We start from the raw sequence: 25,324 nt of genomic DNA, 5'->3' as shown, positions 1-25,324 counted from the left end.
CCTTATTGCAGTTCCTTGCAGATAAACCAAAACACCAATGATCTCATTTTCCTTGACACCATGCATCCCACGTAGAAATACCGTAAGACTGTAAGAAGCAAGCAAAACTGAAGACAGCCTTCTGCGGAAGCTGCCCTTTCTAGTCAGATGTAGCGAAGATATAAATTTCTTACCAGGTTGATCTTCACCTACCAGCTCCTGAAGAACAAAACAACACAATACAACCAACCAACCAACCAACCATGGTTTAAGACAAAAAACAGAAAGGCATGGAGAAAGCTGTCCTTGTGGTCAAAACTAACTTACTTTGAACTTTACTTCTTCCATGAAAGAAACTAAATCCTGATTGTTCTGAAGGAATAGGTAAAGTGAGGTCCAAGTGTCTGTGGCTGACTGCTAGTTGTCAGAATTCCTCACCCTACCTGAAAAAGCTCAGCCTAGAGTCACTACAGGACAAATGTAAAACCTTGCAAGCAAAGCACTTGAAATCAATTAATCCAGAAAACAAAAAGGTGGGGAATTTTATACCTGTTATTGGCACACTTAACATGTGGGAAATGCACAGCAAGAGCCTAATCCTAGAAGGTAGTCAGCTGATCATGCCTCCCGACTTCAATGCAAACTGCAGGTGTATGCTGGCAGTTGAGGCGTACAGCAGAGTGTGCTACCTAGGGAACAAAATTCCTGGATCTCAGCATAGTGGAATATACATTTTATTTCTTAAAAAGGAAGGGTACTAATAGAATTTAATACAGTCAAAACTTTACATTTTAAACAAAAGCTTCTCTTTTTCTTAAAAACCAGTTACGAGCAGAGAGGTGAAAGAATTTAAACTACTCACAAAATCCCAGCTGAAGACTTTAAGAATTGAAATCTGTGGTTTATACATTTAAAAAAGTATAATAAATGGAAATATAAAATAATACCAACTCTGCAACAGTGAAATGCCCTTTCCTCATTAGATTGCTGTTTAAGCACCTTTATTTTCACCCATCAGCTGCCAGGAGTGCATACGTTTATGTACAAAATAAGTGGTTTGGGACAAAAGATTCACATATAAATTAAAACCATTTATGGCAATACAATTTTAGCCAGCCACTTTACAATCTTTATTTCGTCTTTTAATTTCTATAGAATCTTTCAGTCAGGATGATCTCAGATGCACTTGATGGACTACTTCAAAAAGCAGCTACGTTGACAGGAATTACATAGACAACCTCATGGAGTAGACATCCAAGAGATTAAACAATTTAACATGCCTTAAAACTAAGATCTGATTTACATAAATACTGTGCAGATTTACCATCCATCCCACTGAATGAATGGGACAGACGAGTGTCACATCAGGAAAAAAACAACAAAACCTTTTATCCAAGAGGTAAGAGAATTTCAGGCCCAATATGGCAGATAAGTTTCCTCCAACTATTCAGTTAAAGACTGTCTCTCTCAAAAAGCTTTACAGGAACAGAGTTTTCTGAATAACTTGCACATATGCTTAGTGGTCTCATAGCTACATTACAGCCTAGAGACACCAAGGGAGGAGGAAAAAAGAAGAAAGAAAAAAAAAAAGAAATGCCATCATCTCTGCCCACTACAAAAGATGTGGCTTTGTGACTTATAGAACACTGCAAACCCAGCTGTTAACGGAAAGAAGGCTGCTCCACTATGCTGTTAAAGAAGTTATGTTATGGCTGGATAAAGTGTCATCACAGGCTAATCTCTGCATGAAGGCTGATGGATCAATCTTACCTCCTCCTCAAAACCCAAGTGTTTACATTTCCTAACAGACCACTCACGATTCTCACTCCACTGTTTTGTTTCATTTCTTTTAACACAAGATAGAAAAGGTCATGAAAGCTGATGAAAGTCCCATTTGTGCAGCATCCAGTGAACACGCACTCAGCAAAACCTCAAGTCATTAATCATTTTCTCTCTCCACAGCAGGATACTTGTGTCATCTATGTACATAATAGAGCTAATAGAGGTGGAGACTATCTAGGTTACAAATGAGCTTCAGTAACAGTCACTTGTCGCTTCATTGCACCTTGCTGCGGTCTGGCTGAAGGGTGGAGACACATCTGTTAGAGCCAAAAGAGAGAATAGTGGAGAAAAAATACCTTTAATTGTCGCTAAGCTTTACCAATCATTTCCAAATGCTATTCAAAACCAACAAATCAACCATCTGGTTAATGGGATGAGAAGAGTACCGTAATGAATATCATGAGTGACCACTGTTAAATAAAGACTGGAAGAGAATCCATTCCCTCAAATTCTCAGTTTCTCTGCTTAAGTAGCTCATTACTATTTTAAAAACATTTTTGTTGATAGAAAGCATCACAACTAGACTAGAATTCCACAACATCGATCTTTGTTTTGATTTCTGTAGTTCTCTAGGAAAAAGATAATCCCAAATCAAGCTACATGAAGCATTAACAATATTCAGATATTACAATGGAAGCACTTATTTATTACTTCATAGAACAGATTAGTTTTAAAAGTGTATTTACATGTTCCAAGTTATACAAAATACAGTATTCCAATAATCATGTTAATCACCGTATTTCAGACAACTTCACATAAAAGTGCAGAGGAATGCACCCATCCATGATCTTGGCCAGTAGCAAGCGGTCACCCACAATGTGACAGATGAGAGCTGCTATTGTGCCCTCTCAGAAAAACAAATCCCACCATATCTTCTCACTGAGACATAGCTGCGGATCTAAGAAAACATTCAGGCAAGGTACACAAGCAAAGTTGGTTGAGACCCACAGACCAATATCACATGCCTTAATTTACTAGACGTACGTGAAGTACATTTTTATTTTTTACAGATGTTGTACAGCAAAGGGCTTCTGCTCATGCCTTAGTTGGGAAAATGAAGTAACAAGGGTTTTGGCTAAATAACAGGCACCCAAATTACACTTCGCATCAACAGCATTACAACTGCAACTGATCCTGTGTTAAGGATGCAATTCTGCAACTGACTGCCTGGGCAGAGCTTCATATTCAAGAACAAGAAGCCTTCTGACTTCGTGTTGTGTGAAGTCCACGTGGTTCTCTCCAGATACAGGGCTCACCCCATGCAGAAATGACAGCAGAATTGAGGTCTTAAAATATCGGGGCCTCTGATAGTAATTTCCTCATGACACAGCACTATCAGTTCACATTGGCAGGTCAAGTCACAGTGCAACAGCGCACCTGGTTAAAGCAACAGCTATTTTTTCACGCCTTTCTGCAGAAACTCTCCTTTCAATCTATATATTCCTCTCACTTTCTTCTGCACTATTGAAGTGAGATCAAGAAAAGGAGATTCCCAAAACCTAAACAAGTACACATCTACTGTATGATGCTAACCTGAGGGGTTCCAAATTATTTGACTAAAATTGTAAACAGTGAGGCTTCAGTTTTAGCAATCTGGCTCAGGTCACACTCTTACATTACTCTTCTCTTCCTGCTTTCATTCATTACTCTCCTTGCCAAGTATCTATACGTTTATCTTTACAGGTATCTTTCTCAGAAGATTCCTTTTTCCCTGTAGCAGCTTGAGCTTTAGAAGCTGGCATTCCAAAAGTGACTCTGGGATAGCACGCTATCAAATTAACAAATTACATTGCATGACAAATCTGCGTTATCATGAATTAAATCATTCCAATTTCTCAATTAGCATTATGTTAGCATCTCCACAGAATTTTAGTTAAACCTGTTCTTTCTACCTTTTCCCCAGCTTTTCACTGAGTTTTTCTATCTTTGCTGTGTTACAGTGGCAGATATACAGATCAGAGTAATTATCTGAAAATCTAGAAAGTCAGACAGTGTCTCATAGCGCTGCAAAGGCAAAACACTAGTATTAAATGATTTTGCTGTTTACAGATTTAGATGTAGGCTGCCAAAACAACTGAGATTTATGCACTAAGACAAATTTGCCTTTCTCATCTTGTGCTTAGCAGCCAAAACCACAAGGGTGAACAAAGTCTACCTGGATTTTACTAAGGTCTGAGATACCTCCACTAAAAATGAAGGCATCTGATCACAAGGAACAAAGCCCTGTTGTGCTGAGCAGGCTTACAAGGTTGAAGCAGCAATATTCTATTCTGTGTAAGTCCATTATTTCTGCTGTCTACACAAAATATTTTTCTAAACAAGTGGTTTTATTACAGTATTCCCAAAGCTGCTGGCCTTTCACTGCACCTCACAACTTGAAATTAATTTGGTACAATTAGTAGCAGTCCTGCAGATACTGCTGAAAGTGATTTCCTCAGCTAGAACACGACGGACTTCCAAACAGCGCAGCAGGGAAATAAAGCATTGTCAGAAAAGGTGTAAAACATTACTTGTCAGAAAAGTTGTAAAACGTTACATTGTCAGAAAAGGTGTAAAATCGCAAATAGCCACATTTAACTTTTTATTTTCATTTCTTCTCCCAGCACAAGGTTATCCTACACTACTTTTTCACCCTGCCCACGTAGGGAAAAAAAAAAAAAAATCAGATTATCTGAATATCAAAACTATCACTAACTGTGTACATGAACAAGTAATAGGGCCAGGTAACCAATACAACAGCTGCAATCTGAGATACATCCACCTAATCCCAGCACAAAACGCTCCAGAGTAAAGCAAAGACACCCATGACTCAAGCGCTTGCTAAAATCTGACAATAAATGTGTGAATGTGAAGACTTTTTCCTGTAGGAGTTAATGAGGTCTTTGTTACTGGCTTCAGTGGGAGCAGATCTCAGCAACAGGTGAAAGATCTTCCCTTGGAGATGGTCCCTTTATGGCTGGAATGGGATACACTGGCATCAGGCACACTTGTGGCCTCTACAGAGCATGTTCCAAGGTCAGAGAATTTTAAAAGCTCTGAGAATTTTAGACTAACTGTCAATTCATCATCTTTTAACATTCAAATTAAGCTATTAAGAATACTGGTCATCTTATGACCATTATGAAAGTGTACCCAAGTTATTACTTAGGATAGGATTGTCATCCTAGTCAAAGAAACAAGATTACATTGTTAATCATTCCGAGAAGAGCAGAGAGCTCTGAAGCAGTATGCTTAACTTCCTGAGACTGCAAAAACTAAGAAAGTAATTCAGCATTGCACATAATTCTTTTGTCTGGCAATACCTACACTCCTTTAAATAGTTACTACCTTCTCAGCTATCTTTGAAGATGTTGCTTCTTAACAAAAACAATCCTCCAACTACAAAAGTGAAGACTCACTCACCCTAAAGTGCGATTTTTCCAGTTTTGCAACCCATAGACAAATGAATCGCAGAACCTGCAAACTTGCACTGCCCTACAGGGAAGCACAAGACTGTGCTCATGGCCTTCTCTGAGAGAAAGATGTAATGAAGATTCACTGTTAGTTTCCATTGTGTAAGACTTAAATACAACAGAAAAAGCTAATAGAATTGCACACACTATTCTCGCTGACTGAATATTTCACTGTTAAAATAACATCACATACTGCAAAACCAAATCCTGTGTAATATGTAAGTATTAAAAAGATATGCCTAGAGCAGTAAGACAGCAAGACCCAAATAAAGGACTAGCAATTCCTTGCCCGGTTACAACACCCTTTAACTTCATCACTTAAACAGGAAGCATGACTTTCAAGAACAGCCATTCAAAGCTCAGTGAAAATCTATAGAAATAAATTTAAAGAAATAATAAATTCAAAAAGATTTGCTACACTTGCATGCTGCCAGAGTTATTGTTTGGTTTTTTTAAGCAATCTACGGTGTGGCCTTGATCACCAAAATAAAACAACAAAAAAAAAGTACATATCAAAAGTATCAGTCCAAATCAGCAACACTTCATACGCAAAGAGATCTATGCTGACAGTTCAGCAACACGTACCTAAACTATTCATCTATTTGAAGAGAATACCACAAGATTACTTTTGAGTTTTAGAACCCCAAATTATAATACTATACTTGTAAGTATACTTTAGTAACCAGCAAAATAGTTAAAAACACTTTCTTGACTTCAGAACATGGTCCATTAAAAATAATAGATCGATAACTGCATTTAATGTATATGGTCTTTAAAAAGGCTTTCACAAAAGCGGTTAAATTTTAGCGCTTGAGATTTTTATTATTGTTTTAAATGAAGTTTAAAACACTAGCTGCTTCTTTGGACCTTTTTCTCTCTGCCTTTCTGCTCTGACATTAGAGGTGGAATCTCTTGGGTTAATCAAAGTCAAAATACTGGTTCAACATGATAGTGTTGAGCTTTGCTGGTCATTAGTTGCACCTCAATTTTGGCACTTGTGCTTCTGAAAGCTTTCAGAATTATTTTTCTTGAGGCGTATGCTGTTTATCAAATCTCCAGGTATGAATACACTAATCATCTTTCACTCCTGTCTTACAAGCTCCATATTGGCTACAAGCATGGCCCTGTACCACTTCCCCAGAAATTAAGTACTCCTTCTCAAGCAAATTGCTCTTAAGCATCCTCAATATAAACGCAGATTCTTGTTACGCTGATGCAACTCTTATAAAGGAACTTGCACCCACTTCCTCCATCTTTTACACACAAACATGCCTGCAATCTGTCCAAGCTTTCATCAACTCTCCCACACCAGTACAAAGGTCTTGATACTTAAGCTGCCCACTGTAACTGTGAGAAATCACTGGCTGTTTCTGTTTTATAAAACAGAAGAGCAGAGCACTGTTTTGCAACCGCAGCTCTCACATAGTCAAGAGACAGAAAATTGTAACATGGCAGCTAACAGTCATAATTTCAGTGGAGCCAATACTCATTTGGTAGTTTCAGACTGCAAAAAGACATGGGGATCAGCAGCTCAGACTAGCACCTTTTCTCTGATTGTTAAATCGTTAACAGAAGAACAGATCTTGTTTCAGCAAGATACCATAAAAGAAGGTAAGCCTCATAAAAGAAATAAAGCAGAAGGCAGGTTACAGCAGTGTAGCTGTGGAGCAGGAAAGCATTTGAAGTGTTTTACTAGTACATGGGTCATTTGATAGAGGTTTATTACTTCTCTTTGTGTGGCACACTGTGGCGCTTTCTGGATTGTTTCAGTACATCTGCTGTACTTCTCTGCACTGGAAGTCTCATACGTCACAGACTGTTTTCCCAGTGTCTTTAATTCTGCACTCACAGTACTCCACAAAATGCTACACTGTACCAGAAGTGAGCTGCAGTATTAAATAAATTCCATTCTACTGCAGGGAAAATGAGTCATAAAATATAGCAGTTTTAAATATTTACAGACACTTTCATTTAAAACTCCCTATTTTCTTCCACTCGAGTGCCAAAACAAAGAGTCACTGTTCACACAGGTTTGTCAACAGACTTTGAGACATGAACTCTGAGAGTCTTTTAAGTAAGCTTATTGTAGTTCATAGTTACAGTGAGAAAGACAGATAAGAAAGCCATATACAGAATTAAGGAGACTTTGCACTTTTCATCATGCCCAGCCCTGGGTAGTTCAGATGGAGTACTTGCAGGCAAGCAGGCAGGCAGGGTCATCGTCAGTTGTTTGTGTTGGGACACCTCACAGATTTCACTGCTCACTCTGAAGACTGGCGATTCATATGTGCTTTTTAGTTTCTTTGTTTTTAAAAGTCTTTAAAGTTGCATCACTCGGAATCAGATAAGTCACTTTAAACAAAGCAAAGTGTTAAGTGTGACAATTTATTTATAACATACTTCCCACCATCACCACCACATACCACCCTGTGAAAGAAAAACCCCTGCTGAAAGGGTGACAATTTTTAGTATGTTTGAAAATTAGACCAACACTGCATCAAGAGCTACTCTAGTCAAATTAAGAGCATAACAGAGGGGGAGATAGTTCAAAGCATACATTTATTTTAAGCGTTCTGGATTAGCCTGCTTCTCCACTTCCTTAAGATGCTAATGCACAACTGGTCTAAACTCATATCAGTTTCCACATTAAGCTGAAAAAATAAGCTAGGCAGGAAATCTTTAATAGGGAAAAGAAACCCCAATGCTTTCTTAAATATACTTTTTAGATTTCAATAGTGGAACTGGAAACTATCCTAAACATCTTCTGTCCCTAACCCACATGTGCTCCCTAATATAAGTATTAGCCCAGGAAGCATAGCCTAAGAGTTCTGACACAGCCACTATCTTAAGACAGCTTCTCTTGTTAAAAGACATATACTTCTGTTAAAGCTTCTGGTTCTTGCCGTTGTAGGTCACGTAGAAGGTCCCAACATCACACACAACATATTTTTTCTTTTAACACCATGTACTGTTGAAGCAGCGCTTGGTGCTGAGAATGGATTACTTCCAAGAGGGCAAGTCTTGTGTGTTAATTTTGTAACAGGAAACATGCTGGAGGGAGAACCAGCAGGCATGGTGAGACCAGATATGCTGCTACACAGGAGATAGTGAGGTAAACTGTTCATGTTTAGAGTGGGTGTAGCTGGTTCCATAGTGTCGACGATGCAAAGGACCAAAACCCTTTCTAAAGCTCTTGTACAACAGGTAAGGTGCAGTAAAGAAACAGTGGCTTGCTTGCTTCTTAAAAAACAAAAAAAACCAAAAACCAAAACAACCTTTTTTCAAAGGATAAGGGACTGGCAATTCCTTAACAGATGAGACTCAAGGTTCTGTCTAATAAGCCAGACCTCTTTCTCTAAGTCTTCACTTCTCTGTTAAGTGTAAGGAGCTGCTTAATCAGCAGTTCAAGACAGAAGTCCGTCTGAGGAAAAAAAATGAGGGGTGGTGGTAGAAATACAGCCTAAAACCCACAACAAATTATTTAGCCTGTATCTGTAAAGTGAGAGATCTACTGTTCTCTCTCCTTTGTTCCTGGAAGTTATCCAGGTTTCGAATCTACAAAGATGTTTGAGCAGTATTTTAATCAACACTGCACTGACTCTGGTCTGCATAACACTTACGCATTAACCTTGAGATACCCCAATTTTTACAAGAAATTGAGTATTTTCCTGTCTTCCTTTCCTAAAGGTTCCCCTATTCCTCTTCAACAGGAACAGAGTTCTATACAACAGATTCCCTCTAATGCCTCTGAATGGGAGAGGAAATAATTTCATGATGCTGCCCAGCAACATCTCTTGTATCTTAAAATTATGTTTTACAATTTGACTGGGAGAGGTGGGGGTAGAGAGGGAGAAAAGAGCAGGAGTTTAAAAAGAAAAAAAATAAAAGGCAAAAAAAGCCAAGAGAGTCTCCTAGGCTCTTTCTCCACTTAAAATGGAGATTGAAAGACAGTAAAAGCCCTGTCCAGTCAGGAGGGATCCACATCTGTTCCTCCAGACAGGTGAATCTGTTCTATTGTATGACATCAGAAAATGCTCTATCAGTGTTAAAAACAAAGTTGTAAATATGGACACTAAGATTTTGGGCAACATAATGATCAGAAAAGGGCCTGAACAATTTGTGCCAACAGAAACAGGGTTTGGGGTTATTTGTGTAGATGCAAAATGGTAAAGCCTCCATAAACTTTACTTCTGGGAGTCTCTACAGAAGGCAGAGACATCGAAGAGGCTAAAACAAGGAGCCTAACAAGGAAAAGGGGTGTGCTTACAAGGGTCCGTATCTGGTCTCGTATTTAGAAACAATGTTCTTGCATCGTCCCACTTCCTTGCGCAGCTCTGCAACCTCCGTCCTCAGGGCCGTATTCTCCTTCTCAAGAAAGGCTGCCCGAATTGTGATCTGATTCTCCTTTAATCGCCGAGCATCACGGGAACGCTTTGCTGCCACGTTGTTCTTCTTTCGCCTTGTCCAATATTTTTCATCCTGTAGCAACAACAACAAAAAAAAAAGATGCCAACCTGACAACTATATCAGACACCTCTTTATTGTATTATGACATTCACACTGACTGCTGTATGGAAAAATCTCCTTCACTGGTTTGCAGGGCTTCTACACCAAAATGCAGGCAACAGTACTGTAAAATTTCATCTTTACACGAGTCTTGTTTTAAGATATATTAAGCGCACTGCTAGAACTAGTGAGATTAAGCGACTTAGCTACTAAGACGCTGTGCAACTGAAATGCTCCCTTTCCTTAGTTTCAATTCATAGAACGCTTTGGTTTGGAGGGGACCTTTACAGGAGAATGAACTTCCACAGAAAACAACCTGTTCTGTTGGCTGGGCTGCTTAAAGCCAGATCAGACATCATGCTGGGCAAATATATACAGTGATCTTCAAAAGTGCAATTGACAAGGACATGACTTGAAAGTTCTTCTAATTTCTGTGCGTAGCATGATAAGTTGCTCCTACTCAGTAATTATCTCATGATAACAAACCATAAGAACAGCAGAAAGAGCAGTTGACTTGCCAATTCTATTCTTGGCAGTGCTTCTGCCCAATCACATAGGTATAGTGCATTAGCTTTATATGTCAAAGTGTTTGGACAAAGAGTCAGAAACTTTGATCAAGGCGTAGAGAAGTCTGCAGCAATAAATCTGTTACCTTTTGCTCATCTGGGACAAAAACCTTCTTGGCTTTTTTAATCATTGGTTGCGGTTTCAGGTCCTCTTCAGTAAACTTGTGTTTGCGAGGATTGAAGAGCTCACCACCAGGCACACTGGACAGCACTAAATCAGCAGGGTCAGGGTTAAAATTCACCTCAACTTCTACGCAGTCAGGATCAATGGGGCTGGGAGTATTTCTCTCATTTTGTGGTGGGGACTCTGGTAACAACAGGACAAGTTACAATACATTCAGCAGGATGATGAGAATTTACTAAGAAGCCACCCTGGGTATCTCTATTGCTCTACTGTGGGTGGTATTTAATAGCATTATGTGGGATTTCCCTGAGGTGTGCTTGGTGCTGTGCAGCTGCTAGTACAGAGAGAAGCTACACAGCCCAGTTTCTAACAAACTCCAGAAACACATGCCAGACTAACAGACATGAGCAGACAGATGTAGAACATGAGTTAATACTTCCTCGGCAAAAAACTACATGCTTTGTGCACTTAAGAAGCACTTTCCACAGCAGTAAGAAGTGAGAAGCTTGGATCAGCCTGATTTTTGTACCACAGAAAGCCTTATGGAAACAAGCCTGCCCAAAGACCTTGGTCCCTGGAATCTTCAGAGGTCAAACAATTGCACTTTCACAGAAAGGACGAAATAAAGGTGCGTTTGTTACAAATGCCACAGAATTCCACTCCTTCACCACACGGAAACAAACATCCTTAATGGGTTGTCGGACACTGATAGCGTTCATATGAACTCTGTCATATTTGTCTACTGCTTACAAGCTTCACATACGTAAACTGCAAATGTCAGCGCAATATGAAGTAGTGATCAATAAATAATTTTTTTCATGTCACCTAGAAAAAAGTGACACCCTATGTCTTACTGAAGGAGATCCACATTTTGCCTTTCTCTCTCAGATTCACAGAGAGGCCCTCAGCATAACACTTTCTGCAAAGTCTGCTCATAAAACTCATTAAATGGTTCTGTGAAAGTTTAGCAGCTATCATGTTTAAACTCCAAATCTAGGGCAAACTGAGCTGCTAAACACTTGAATAGAGAAGATCTCCATACTACAAATGAACAGTAAGAGTTGTTTCCTAGTACTTTTTAAAGCACAGTTTTCTTTATTACTCCGTTCCCACTTCAAAGCACCAGAGAACATCAAATTGCATCATTACCACACCTTTTCCAAGTGTCTGTTCTCACATTTCACAGGCTAGCATGGAAAGATAATTTCATTGTTTTTCTATCAAGCACTGTCATTTGAGATACAGTAACTGAGCATAAGTTCACCCAAGAAGACCAAGCCACAAAGGCAGCACAGAGGACTTGTCACAAATCATCAAACCTGTTGTAGAATAACCTGAGAAACTATTATCTCAACATATCCAGCTTCTCACTAGATCAGCAACACCAAGAAAGCAACTACTTTAATGTTCCTGTTTCGGCTTTTCTAATTTCAAAAAAGAAATAGACTGCAAACTGGGATACAGTCACTCATTTTTTCCAGGAGGAAAAGAGGGAAAGAAGGGGAGAGGCGGCATCTTCAGGAACTGACACATTGACTAAGGCTCTGCATTGAGCACATTTGTGCTGCTTAACCTGCCACAGCTAACATGCCTCCTCTTTGATCTAGGAGCACAACAGAAGTCCCTTAGAGCCCCGTATCATTCCATCTACCTGTGCTGGAGGCTGCTTCGGATTGCTGGTAAACTGCAGTGGAAGAGGATGATGCAGGAGAACCAGTGGAGGCACTGGCAGACTCCTTTCCTTCCAGCTCAGCCACAGGCAAGAGTGGATTCTGGTTCAAATCCAGGTGAGTAGGGCTGGAAGGAATTCCGTTCTCCAGCAGGAACTCATCCAGATCCATGTACTCCAGGTGGAAAGACTCGCCATCGTAAGGAATAGTTTTGTCCCAAATGGGTGGCATAAGGGAAGCTGAGACTGCCATAGTGCTGGCAGCAGCTGTTTCATCTTCCTCAAGCTTTATCTTCTCCTTCTCTTTATCTGAAAGATACAAGTAGGTCATTGTACAAGCTGCAACACAGGAAGGACTCAAGGTTTAAGAGTCTAACAAAATCCCCATGAAAGGAAATTCAGCAAGCTATAGCTCTGCCTCATGACATGATCCAAAAAATCAGATGTTGAAAGACAACATTCATATGAAACTCTGTATGGAATGCTCTGACTCCCTGTGATGGCTGGACCACAGACATTTGAGTAGCCTTGAAGACCAGCAGCTTCGCTGTAATAACTTAGCAAAGTGTGATATAATACTGCACCTAGCTTAATAAGTAGTCACTGCAAAATAGTCTGTTTTTCACAGGCTCATCTTGGCAGACAGTGAAAATGAGTGTGTCCTTAGGCAGGATTAAGGAGCCATTAAGAAAACTCCAAGGAAGCAGTTGTTTATTCTGTGCAGAAAGAAAGAAGTTGCAGAAGAATAATGTAGATACAAACAAGAAAGGAACACAGGTTTTCAGATTACATTTGAAAATCAGTCAAAAGGTCCACAGGACACCAGAGACCTAGATGTCTATTGTTCAGTATTTTAGAAGCATTTCTTTCTGAAATGACTCAGCATGTCCACACAAAGCAAGAGCTCCAAATGCTGTTCACTACAGATAGCTCAACATACCTACCTACAATTTTCACTCTTTGTGGAGATGTCTAATACGATATACTCCCACACCCCACCCCCAGGCCACAGAAGACTGGGGAAATTTTCTCCATTTACCGTTCTACAGCACACATATTACAGAAAAAATGACTGTTTCTATATTCCCCATAGCTACTGAATATTAACAATTGTCTGGGACAGAATCCAAGCAGAAAACTCAAGTTATGGAATAATTACATAATATAAGAGATAAAAATAAGCTGGCAGAAAAGGAAAAGAAAAGAACCAAGTCATTTTCCTGATCCAGTTCTCCATGCAGCCATGCAGTTCCACCACCACTGAAGGAGGCGTTGCAGAAGCAATGACAGTTCTGCCATCACTGAGCCAGCACTGCCATCAAAATGAATGGTTGCCAGTCATATCTCAACCAACTGCAAATCTGGTCTTACCATGGAAGCTGACAAATATTCAGTTCAATGAAACAAGGACTCCAGTGACATACACTGGACCAGTTTTGATCTCTAGTAGTCACAGAAGTTGGCCCCACAAAAGGCACAAACCTCTGGCATTAGGGGTTTCTAGACTGGCTACAGTACACTAAGAGTATTTTTCTTTATCGGGGGTGGGAGTGGGGGTGAAACTCTGCTCTAAATCAGAAAAGCCTATTTATATAAAACCTATTCTGATAGAACTGGCATTCCTTCTGCCGTTGCCTTAGCTGGTGTGGAACTGAGAATGAAAGAGCTTTTTATGGCTTCAAGAACAGTGCTGCCATACAAATTAAATTATAATTTTAACCTACCATACTCCGAACATTTTACACAGAAAAGGATACAGATTTCAAACTAAACAGCTGAGAAAATATTCACCAGCCTCGGTCTTGGGACTAGTGCAATTACCAAAAAAACATGTTAAATTCACACTAGTGGCTCCTGGACCTGAGCTTTGTTAACCTTATCTTGCAGCTTTTTGCCTCCCTCCCCTTGCCACTTCACACTGCTGCCTGCCTCTGACCTGTCACCTCTTAACTCCCATCCCTGCTATAAACCCCTTTTTGCAGGGAGTTCTGCTGCTTTCCTACCCTTTGCTTGGGTAAAGTAAACCTGCAGGTTAACAGTCATGATCCAAATAACCTGAATGTCTCTAAAAGGCTCCTGCTTGAAGCTAATAAAGAAACACCATCTACTCTACTTCACATTTAAGGATGGTTTCACTGAAGTGCACCTCACCAAACTGGAACCATTTTGTAAATAACTATTTTTCAATCAATACAATATGAAGCTTGTGAGTGTTGAGTCAAAATGTCAATTAAAAAAAAAAATCACTTTATGCTTGAAAACATTAGTATCCTATTCGAAGTTATGTCCGTTTCAATGCAAGCCAGCAGTGTTTTGTTTTACAATGTCTAATACAACACCTCCAACAGAGGAGAAAAGAAACCTTAAGTGATTAGTAGGCTAAACATAAGGCTTAAATATATTTTTCAGAAGGTAGATGCCAAAAAGACTGTGCTACTGCCATATGCGGCTCCTCTCAGATCTTGTAATGCCTTTTAGATGTGCGCCATCATCCAGGATGCACTTCAGGAACTATCATTCTAGATGCTGCACCTCAGGAACCTGAAAAGAGTATTGTCCCTCCAGCTTCCTCTTGCCATTTTCCCTGGCTCACACCAGATTAGATCCTTCCCACGAGAAGACCATCTGAAATGGTTTTGTCCTTTTGGTACAACTTGACAACTGGCAAGCACTGGACCCCAGTGCTGTCTTTGTTTAGCTATGCCATCCCCTCCTCTCTCTCTGCCTCCCCCTCCCTCCTTCTAACAGCAAAATCTGAAACAAATTAAACCAGAAGACGTTAACAAGCATATTGGGTGCCCGTGTAATTCAAATGTGATACGTAAAAAGATAAAACTGGTATAGGATCATTTTTGCATTGACATTTTCCAACTGGCTTGCTTTCAATTCATTTAATCTTTATTTCTGCTGCACAACATCCTGCTGGGTGCACAATATCTAATGAAATACTAATTAGCTTCTTGCATCTTGAGGGGGAAGTTTCTGCCTGCCCCAGCACAGAGATCTGAAACATTAATTCTCTGAAGATATTTATAGTGTAAACAGGTATTACCTGACAGCAGAGCTGCAGTATCCTAAGAGGCTCCATTTGCAGTGATTCAAGGTCACCCTGGTAAATCTGGACTGTACTTCTCCAGCTGATAGCTCATGTCCGATTTAGCCCCCTCATTCTGCTACTGTGACCTATTAACTAGGCTGTACATCTGCTGTTAACAGAGAGGTCACTGGTTTATGCCAAGTAATTTAGGCAAAGCATTCCAGTCCTCGAGCTGTTGGAAATACTGCTTTTAGCCAAAAGCAGCAGCCTGGAAAGCGCTTTATTCCACATCCTGTTTTTTTCCCCTCACAAAAAGAAAAAAAAAAACCCAACAAACCAAACTTAGACCAAAAGACATTTTGGTCACAACTGTCAAGTGCTACCCCAGTCACCAACAGAACAAATTTCTTTGACCAAGTTCCTCTTGTTCATCAAACAATATTGTCTAATCATATTGAAAAGTCTACATAGAGTGAGGCTTATTGCTCCATCAGTCTCAAGTCCCACTTGTGACAATGAAACAAGACAGGTTATAGGGTTCTGTACTCCTGATGTCCATTACCATGATGTTTGAGGCATCCCTCCTGCCACAGCAACACACAACTAGTGATTAAGGCATCCTTCAAAGGATATGCAGCAGCTCGTTATTAATAGGAGAGACCTAAACTCCTGCTCCAGAATATTAATTCTCTTCCTTTGCCCTACAGGGCTTTTTATAAAAAGACTTTTTTTTATTTATTTAATTCCTATGAGGTACACAACAACATGTGCAGTAAGGCCAGTCAGATATACTCAGTATATGGCAGGGCATTCAAGATGATGGCATTCTGTTGGAACTGGATGCCCTCCTCTGTTGCTCGCAAGGATTAGAAAGCCAGCTTGCTCACCAAGTAGTCAAATTACCTATGGCAGTTAGAAGACCCACAGGTAGCTTGTGGAGACTATAAATGGACACTGCCAGCTAGCTGGTACTGTTTCTCACAGAATAAGGCAGAAAATTCCATTTTTGTCAACAGGCATTCCAGACAAAAGGCATTGGGTCTTTCCTCTGAAAGCTTGATGAAAACACACCATTGTATTAAGTAAATTAGTAATTATTTAACATTTTGCATTTTGGCTGTGTCACTATGCTGTAAAGGAACAGAAAATATAAAAGGATCCTCTGAAGTCCGCTGAGCCACAGTTCTACTGACAAGCCTTTTGTAAAATTAGGAATAACTACCTGCTAACACAAAAGGCATTCTTTCCTTCACCTTGTAAGTATGCAAACTAGAAAAGCCTAAGTGATCAACAAATAGAAAGCAAGAAGTCCCACAAAGTGTGAAGTGAAATAGCACTGGGTGGACTAAGGAAATCTACTGAGAGATCTTGAGAATGAGAACAATCTGAACTTCATCACAGTATGAATGGAGAGGGGTAATCAAAATGCAATGGACTCACTAGCAAGCTTCAGAGAGTCAAGCTGAACACCTTCCCAAGCTGAAATGGGGTCATCTGGTAAAAGGAAAAGTATCAAATATTTCTAATTTTAGAAAAATGCACTACCTTAAAATCGCATTCATTTTAAAATTTTATAATTCCATAGGCCAGACCACATGATTTGAGACAAGAAAAACACTCCTAAGACAAAGTCACCATATCCCAGCCCCCTATAATCATAGTTTCTACACACAAACTCCTTTTTCAACTCCTTTGCTCCTGCTGGTGCTATTGCCTGTAGAAAACAGTGGGTGCAGATATCTTCAAAAAATATCCCCTAATGTTGTGGACTCAAGTCCACACCATAGCAACACCACTAAAACCTTTATCAGACGCTGACATTTTTTATTTTTAACAGAAAGGAAAAGAAAATATTGGCAAGAATCACAGGATGGATACATTTACACAGTATTGTGCAATGGCAGACGTACAAAGTAAATGGATCTTAACGAGGATCCCCACTAGGAACAATTTTGCCAACCTTGCTTCCGCTATGGCCTACCCTGGATGTTTTCTGGTGTTCCAAAAATCATTCTCAACTTCAAAATTCCTTAGTGTGAGGACTTATCTTGTGAAACACCAGTACACTGGGCACTACAGCAGTGCAAATAAACCCGAACCTTCTTCTAAAATCAAACTGATGCTCAGAAAGACAAAAATAACACCAAATGAAGAAAAAAAAAGAAGGGTGCCATCAGCACTGAAGACTAGAAGTAACCCGCACGGTTATTTCCACACTGCTGCCTGCATCACCAGTGGGAGAGAGAGACAGCTCCAGCCTGTCCAGGGTTGCATGTGCACGCACAGCTTTACGGATTATCACCAAACCTTGTTTGAAGGGAGCTACTGGTTATGCGCGTCACTGCACAACTTTTAAGGCAATTAAGGCATAGGTTTTGTTACATGCCAGTACGCTGGGCACTACAGCAGAGCAGGTGAACCTGACCCTTCCTCAAAATCAAACTGATACACAAAGGGCAAAAATAACACCAAGTGAATTAAAAAAGAAGCGTGCTAGACTACAAGTAACCTGCACAGTTATTTCTACAGCTGCTGCCTGCATCGCCAGTGGGAGAGAGAGAGACTGCAGCCTGTCCACGGTTGCATGTGCAGGCACAGCCTTATGGATTATCACCAAAACTAATCTGCAGGGCCCTGTGAGTGTCATCGCCTGGCTCTGAAGGCAATTAAGGTCAAGGAAGCCTCAGAACCTTTCCCACCGCTGTGTCTGGAGGCAGGGGACGCTTCGGGCAGCTCGGGAGAGAAACGCACGGTGCGTGGCACACCCCGATCGTGCCCGGCGCGGCCACCCGAGGGGACGGCGGCAGCAGCCGCGTTTGGCAGCCTCGACGGCGGGTGGTCCCAGCCCCACCGCCCGGGGACCGCCGGGACGGGCGCTCGCACCGGGGAGGATGCGGGGGAAGAGAACGAATGCCATCCCCGCGGCTGCCCCCCCGCGCAGCGAGTCCTGCCGTGACCCCAGCGAGCCCCGCCCTCCGGGGCGGGAACAGGGCGGGAGAAGGAGGAGAAAAGGAACGGGGACGAGCGAGAGGCAGGGTGGCGCGCGCTCCCGCCCCTCGCCCCCCTACGGTCCGGGAGCGCGCGCGCTCCTGCCGTCCCATGTCCCACCCCCCTCCCCCCCGCGCGCTACAGCCGCTCGCCCCCTGCTCCCTGGCGCGCTCCTATTTTCCCGCGTCCCCCCCGTCCCGGGCGCGCGCTCCCGCCGTCCCGTGTGCGTGTGTGTCCCTGCGCGCGCTCTCGCCGTCGTGGGTCCCTCGCTTACCCCCTCCTCCCCCACACCGGGTCCCCCACTCCTGCGCCCCGTGCTCCCTCCGCGCGGGCGCTCCCTATATCCCGTTCCTTCCCGAGCTCGCGCTGCCCTCGCGGCTCGCCGCCTCCTCGGGCGCGCTCGCTCCGTCCCGTGTCCCCCCCCACTCCGCGCGTGCTCCCGCCGTCCCGTGTGTTCCCCCCTCCGCGCCCGTTCCCGCCGCTGCGCCCCCCCCCTCCCCCCCCCTCCGCGCGCTCCCGCCGTCCCCGCGCTGCTCACCCAGTCGCGCCTCCCGCGGCGGGTTCTCCATCAGCTTCTTCAGCACCAGCGGGAAGGCGCCCGCCAGGCTCCGCTGCTGCTGCTCCTCCTGCTGCGCGGCGGCCCCCGCGCTCCCCGCGGCCGCAACGGTCTCTGGTCCCCCCCCTCCTCCTCCCGCCGCTGCCGCCTCCTGGTGCGCGGCGCGGCCGGGCATAGCTCCCCGCGAGGCCGGCGGGCGGGTGCGGGCGCTGTCAGTAGCGGTTCAGGCTGCGACGGCTACCGGGAAGGCGCGGGGGGAGGGGAACGGACCCCTTTCGAAGCAAGCGACGAGCGGCAGAGCCGGGGACGTCGCGCGAAGGCGGGGGAGAGGGGAGGACGGCAGGACGGCACGGCGCATGCGCGGCGCAGCTGAGGCCCCGGCGCGCGCTGCAGTATTCATGAGCGCCGGCGCCGATTGGCTTGGCGCGGCCCGGCCCGCCCCTCCGCCGCCGCTGCGGGCACGCGCCCCCCGCCCGCCGGGGCACGTGCAGGGGCAGGCTTTGCCCCCCTCACCCCCCGCCGCTCATTAGCATGTGGTGGCTCCGCCCACTCCGCTCATTAGCATGCGGAGGCCTCGGGCACGCCGCTCACTAGCGAGTTTGCAGATGACACCAAGCTGAGCGGTGCAGCTGCTACACCGGAAGGACGGGAATCCCGTCATCCAGAGGGACCTGGACAGGCTGGCGAAGTGGGGATGTGAGAACCTTATGAGATTCAACAACGCCAAGTGCGAGGTCCTACACCTGAGTCTGGGCAATCCTCGATTTCAATACAGGATGGGGGATGATGTGATTGAAAGCAGCTCTGTAGAGAAGGACTTGGGTGTGCTGGTTGATGAGAAGCTCAACATGAGCCGGCAGTGTGCTCTCACAGCCCAGAAGGCCAACCGTGTCCTGGGCTGCATCAAAAGAAGCGTGGCCAGCAGGGCGAGGGAGGCGATTCTGCCCCTCTATTCCTCTCTTGTGAGACCTTATCTGGAGTATTGTGTCCAGTTCCGGAATCCTCAACATAAGAAGGATATGGAGCTGTTGGAACGGGCGCAGAGGAGGGCTACAAGGACGATCAGAGGGCTGGAGCACCTTCCATTAGAGGGCAGGCTGAGAGAGTTGGCCTTGTTCAGCCAGGAGAAGGCTCTGAGGAGACCTTATATTGACCTTCCAGTACCTGAAGGGGCTACAGGAAATCCGAGGAGGGACTGTTCATAAAGGCTTGTAGTGATAGGACAGGGGGTAATAGGTATAAACTGGAGAGGGGCAGATTTAGACTAGACAGAAGGAGGAATTTCTTCACCATGAGGGTGGTGAGGCACTGGCACAGGTTGCCCAGGGAAGCTGTGGCTGCCCCATCCCTGGAGGTGTTCCAGGCCAGGTTGGCTGTGGCCTTGGGCAGCCTGGTCTGGTGGCCGGTGTCCCTGCCCATGGCAGGGGCGTTGGAACGGGATGATCTCTCAGGTCCCTTCCAACCCAAACTATCCTATGACTCTATGATTAGCATGCGGCGGCCCCGCCCATTCCCCTCGTTATCACGCTACGACCCCGCCCACTCCGCTCCCCGCTCTCTCTCCCCACCCCGTCCCCACCGCCTCCGGGCGCTGCGTCACCGCCAGCTGCTCCCGAAGGCGGGGAGGACGGAGGACAAGCGCCCCCCCCGCCATCGGACTGGGGGCGTGGCCAAGCGGGGGGGCGTAGTCACACGAAGGGGCGTGGCGTCGCCTGCGCGCGCGTTGTCGGGGCGGCCGTGTGTGGAGGTGCAGCCGGTAACGGTCGCGGGGCCGCGTGGGCGCCGCTGGGCTCTCGTCCCCGTCCTAGCCCCGATCTGCTCCCCGCTCCCTCCGCCCCCGCCGGGGTTCAACAGCCAGGGACGGGCGGATGGGCTCCGAGGTTCTGCAACCCCGGCAAGGCCCCCGGACCGCCGCCGGGCCCTAAATACGTTCCCTAAATATGCTTAGGATGCTGAGATCCCATTTCCTGCATGACCTGGATTTAATCTCCGCGTATGAGGCGGGCAGGGAGAAGGACTCCACTGCGGCTGCTGTCATGGCCAGAGGGGGGCTAGAAACCTCTCTCAAGTTTTCACCATCACACGCGATCCTTGTGATTCCTCAACCAGGGAGTGCCGTGCTGTGGGAATTAAAGCTTCTGAGCATACAAAGGGAGCTAACGGTGCCAAGTTCATCCCTGAGAGCGCAGGCGGGCACTGAGGAGCTTCTCCCACACAATGAATAAGCTCACAGCAGCGACAGGCGCTGCAGCCACCGGCTTCTTCTGCCGCAGCGAACCTACCGCATAGCGCTGGGAGCAAGGAGAGGGTGGGCAACCTCCCTGGCAAAGACCCATCTACAGCCAACAGAGCCTCCCATGCCAGGATGGAGGTGTCCCAATAAAGAGCCAACAGAAATGGGACCTCTTCATGCTGGGGTGGAGGTGTCCCCTTAAAGAGACAACAGAAATGGGATCTCTTCTTCCCAGGTAGATGCTGAGGCACGTTGCTTGGTTCAGCTGCGGCTCTGCAAACCGCAAGTGTTTCATTTTGGTGGTACGGCACAACTGGAACTGACCCTTGCTAATAAACCCTGATGGTCTTTGTGACACAAAACCAGGCCTGAGTTCATCCCCTCAGGAAAAGGAATGCATCAGAAGTCACCTGGAGTAGGTTCTTTCCCCCATTGCCTTGCTGCAGCGAGGACTAGGGGACATCTCCATTCAGCCTGGGCAGACAGGGAGCTGCCCTCCCTGCCAGCTACTTCTCTTCCATAGGCTGAGAGGCAGAATCTGCTCCCTCCATCGCAAGTGACAGGGCTGGGACTCTTGGTCCAACTCCTGCGTGTGTACTGCCTGACGAGGAGCTGGGAAGGGGCCACCTTGCCCATACAGGCTGGAACAGCACAGGTTGATGCATTGTTTATCAAGGCTGATAAATCTAGCTGCAAGAAGCAGGCAGCACAGTCTGTGCTCTGCTGCCCAGCGTGTTCCAGGGCTGCTGCTTGCCTCTGCGGACTCCCTCCATCTTGCCAAGCTCAGCTGGCAGAAGGAAAAAAGCACATGCATGAAAAAGGGAGATGCCACTGCATATGGGGCAATGAAACACAGATGTCGGACCACACATGACAGAGGGCGGCACACAGCTCGGCAAGGGGCAGCGAGCTTTCAGTGAGGCTTTTGCCTGGTAAACAGCTTGTGGTAGAAAAAGAACAGAACCCAGGGAGGCCAGGAAGGGGCAGCTTCTAGGAACTGGGCAAGGGGATGCAGCCAAAGTAGGGCAGGCTGCAGGCTGTCCTTTAAGTTATGGCTCTCATGGTTGCTTTGTTCCATTGTTGTCAATGCTGGAGGCTCCTTGGCTGCGTCTCAATGCTGTCCAAAGCTCCTTCAAGGAACAGGGTCTGCGCACATACCCCCTGTAGATCTCAATGCCTGCTGCTTTCCTGGGTAATGACCATATGAATGGAGGTTATTAAATTCACTCAAAAGCCTCTACTCCAGGGCTTTTCCCTTTATATTGACCATTTTCTTCCTCCAGCACATTTTTCCACCCAGGCTCCACCACTCAAAGGTTTGTTCGGCACCACCACTGGGTTGTGACTTTGCTTGAAGAGGGTTTAGCCTGTACAGTGTTAGCTTCTCAACCCAAAGGCAAGGAGGAGGGAGGGAGCTCCTGGGGAACATTCCTGTGGGTTCTCTCTCACAGCACCCTTCTCAGGCATCAGCCCTGCTCTGCCAGCTAGGGGGAGGTTGCTCTGAGAGCTTTTTCTCATGGCCTCTGGGAATTAGGGGTTCAAGCCACTGCCAGCAGACAGTGGGTACTGCACCATCAGCTGTATCTTCCTGGTTAGGCTGGGATCTGCCTGGATTTTTATCATTCCTCCTTTGCTCTGCAGCTGAGAAGGAAGAGAGGGGGACAATGAGACTTGAGGAGAGGAATGCAGCAGACTGAGAATCTCATCAGGGCCAGGTGATGCAGGACAGCCCAGCTGATGCTGCAGGGAGGCAAGCAAGAAGCAGCCCAGCACTAGGCATGGGGTGGGAGCACATGTACAGCAAGCCCCACTGGGAGGTTTGAGTAGCACAACACATTTCAGACAGAGGCCTGAGACCCAGCAAATGCAGACGAGTTGTGTGTAGGTATGAAGACCCAGAAGGAGAGAACTGAGCCCTGTGAGGAAAGGACCACGATGGGAACGCTGGCCTGGGAGGGAAGTGGCATAATAAGGACAATTCTAAGGGTTATGGGGGATGATGCTGGGAGGCAGGGTGGTCCCAGGGGTGAGGAAGAAACCTGCCACAAAATAGCACCCTCAGCTGCCAAATAAGCCACATTGAGTTAAGATTAAATTATTCCTTCTGAAAATCATTGATCCCCTCACCTATCCCCCACTCCAACTCTTGCCAAAGAGATAAATCTTGCCAGCACTCCTCCCTTGGATTAATTCAATCCACTTGGCTGTTGAGACCGGAGCTCCCAGAGAGGCAGCCAAACTTCAGCTTAGCCACAGCAAGGCTCTGCACCGCGTGAGCCTCCGTTGGCTGTTTCTGCCTCCTCCCAGCCAGGTACCAGCTTTCTACCTGGGTATCAGTCAGCTCCAAAAACATGCCCTGTTCCCCACATGGAGCTTCATACTGTGTAATACATAAACACACCGCTTGTTAGCGGGCCAAGTCTCAGCAAAGGAGAGAGCCAGCTCACAGGTGGCAGCAGTGGGGCACTGTGACAAAATGAGCCCCTTAGGGGGTATGGCAGCTCCCCTTGCCCTATTAACTCCTTTCCCACGGGGAGCTGGACAAGTGCCACAGGGCTCACTGTATTCCAGCAGGTCAAGGAAGCTGCCTGTCCTGCCATGAGTCTTTTACTGCTGCAGTAGCGACCTTTTCTCCCGTCTCTGGAGCGACTCTGGAGTGAGTCTGGAGCGGGAGCAGAGTCCCTCTCCGCACTTTGCATCTGGCTTTCCTGTTCCTGCCTTCTGGATCATACTGCCCCTCAAGACTGCAGAGCTGCCTGCATGTCCTGGTAGCAACTCCCTACAGAAGAGTGAGCTCAGTGCATGTTTGTTTCTGCAAGTTCAACTCACTCGTGTCTAGGCATGAGCTTGTTGGACCAAGTTGTTCCCACACTGCCCCCCAGCACTCGGCAGAGAACATTAATACACAGCAAAAAAACAGTTTGCCAAGGGCATGTGGCATCCTATCCAAAACTACAGCCCTTGAGTTGTGCGATGCGCACTTGGAGCACACCCAGCAATAGAGGAATGATGAATCCAGCAAGAGCGAAGTGTTACACACAGCAGAAGCCAGGGCTAAATAACCTCCTGGGTCCTTTCCATTTGTCTTCTAGGTTGCTGCACAGAGAATGGGGAATCCTAGGACTACTGAAATGCTCTCCCAAAGAAAACATAACATTTGCTGTGTTCCCTACCCCAGCTTTCCACTGATAAACAACTGCAGCATCAAACACAAAGTTTGTTTAGAGTCTGCCTGCCCCACGTGGGCCAGTCTCCCTGAAGAGTCTGCATCTGGGAAGAGGCAACATCTGGAGGCTCAGCAGTTATTAACCATGAGACAACCTGGATGGCGATCTTGGAAGCTGCTCAGAGCACTTCTTTTTGCACAAAGCTTTGAGGTTTTCCAAGAAATAGCTGAAGACAGAGATTAAAAGAAGCAGGAGCTTTGATTTTGTAATCAATCAATTGCTGCCATTTTTCCTCCTAGTTGCACAACACGCTTGGTGTCAGAACTCCCCATCTGACTCGGACACCTGAGGGAACCATTCTTGAAGATCTTGCAGCAAACAGGACCATCCACCCCCTTTCTCACCTGGCAACTTCAGGAGGTGAAGAAGAAATCACAACAGAAACCCCATCATGCATTCTCTCAATCCTACCTGTCATCTTGTTGGCCCAGGGTAAGGAATACTCCAGCAGGGACTTCAGGACTTCTGGAAAGTCCAGGGCAGTGGGGCCCCCGGCGCTGTTGCAGCTTGACATGTCCTGTCCTGGGACTGCTCTAGCACAGCTAAGGGAGGGCCAGGTGCCCGGCCGCCAACACTACACCCTACTCGCCTGGGTGTTGCTGGAAGGGCTCGGAGGCACCCAGAGCAGGCTTGCCAAGCTACTTCGGCTGAGAAAAAACAAGGAGGGAAGGGAAGCAGCCTGGAGGAGATGCAGTTTGCCCGTCTGTCTTCACCTCCCCCTCTCCCACTCTGAAGTGGCCAATTGTGGAAATAGCTCACAGCCTCACAGGGCTGGACCGGGCGGCTGGCCAGCGTGGTTTTACAGGGCCTCTCCCAGCCAATCCGGCAGCAAAGAACTGGGCCAGTTATCTAACTTTGCAAAGGCAGCACCCTTTTCCTTCCCAAGGTGTTATAACAAATATACGTGTTGGGAGGGGGGAAAAAAGCAAGTGCGCGCTGTCAGGGTACGCGTCAGCTGCAAACGCAACGGCGAAGGGATCCTCTGAAGGGCTCTCAGGAGGCTTTGAGGAGCTCTGAGCCACGCAGACTGCCCAGCAGAGATACACACACTGTCTGCATCTGCCTGCTAACTTCTCAGCTCTCTGAGATGCAGATAGCGACCATGTTTGTGTATGATGCAACAATTAATACATGTTCCGCCTAAG

General features: G+C 45.7%; 1 protein-coding gene across 5 annotated transcripts; it reads right to left on the bottom strand.

Annotated features, from left to right (window-relative positions):
• Window positions 1-704: 704 nt before the first annotated feature.
• Window positions 705-24,926, bottom strand: TEF (TEF transcription factor, PAR bZIP family member). 5 transcript variants are annotated; one of them, XM_054071702.1, is made up of 5 exons: window positions 24,591-24,926; window positions 12,121-12,447; window positions 10,432-10,652; window positions 9,541-9,752; window positions 705-2,078 (listed from the first exon to the last, which is right to left on the bottom strand). In XM_054071702.1, exons 1-5 carry the CDS (start codon window positions 24,691-24,693, stop codon window positions 2,036-2,038), a joined length of 906 nt encoding a protein of 301 aa, XP_053927677.1. In that variant the 5' UTR covers window positions 24,694-24,926; the 3' UTR covers window positions 705-2,035. The 5 variants fall into 5 exon arrangements, with proteins under 5 accessions (XP_053927677.1, XP_009554919.1, XP_053927662.1 ...); XM_009556624.2 differs by having other exon boundaries at window positions 705-7,625; window positions 24,591-24,925; XM_054071687.1 differs by lacking the exon at window positions 24,591-24,926 and adding an exon at window positions 18,702-18,975.
• Between the last annotated feature and the right edge of the window lie 398 nt (window positions 24,927-25,324).

This window comes from Cuculus canorus, chromosome 1, assembly GCF_017976375.1.
Source record: "Cuculus canorus isolate bCucCan1 chromosome 1, bCucCan1.pri, whole genome shotgun sequence".
NCBI lineage: Eukaryota > Metazoa > Chordata > Aves > Cuculiformes > Cuculidae > Cuculus > Cuculus canorus.
Note: the sequence above shows the minus strand (reverse complement) of the source record. Positions and strands in the feature narration are given on the sequence as shown.

Coding starts and splice junctions, on each gene's coding strand:
- TEF (XM_054071687.1), bottom strand. CDS start 18,894: ATGCCCGGCCGCGCCGCGCACCAGGAGGCGGCAGCGGCGGGAGGAGGA. Junction 9,753..10,431: donor TTGTCCCAGATGAGCAAAAG/GTAACAGATTTA, acceptor TTGTTGCTACAG/GATGAAAAATATTGGACAAG. Junction 2,079..9,540: donor GAGACCAGATACGGACCCTT/GTAAGCACACCC, acceptor TGGCTCTAACAG/ATGTGTCTCCACCCTTCAGC.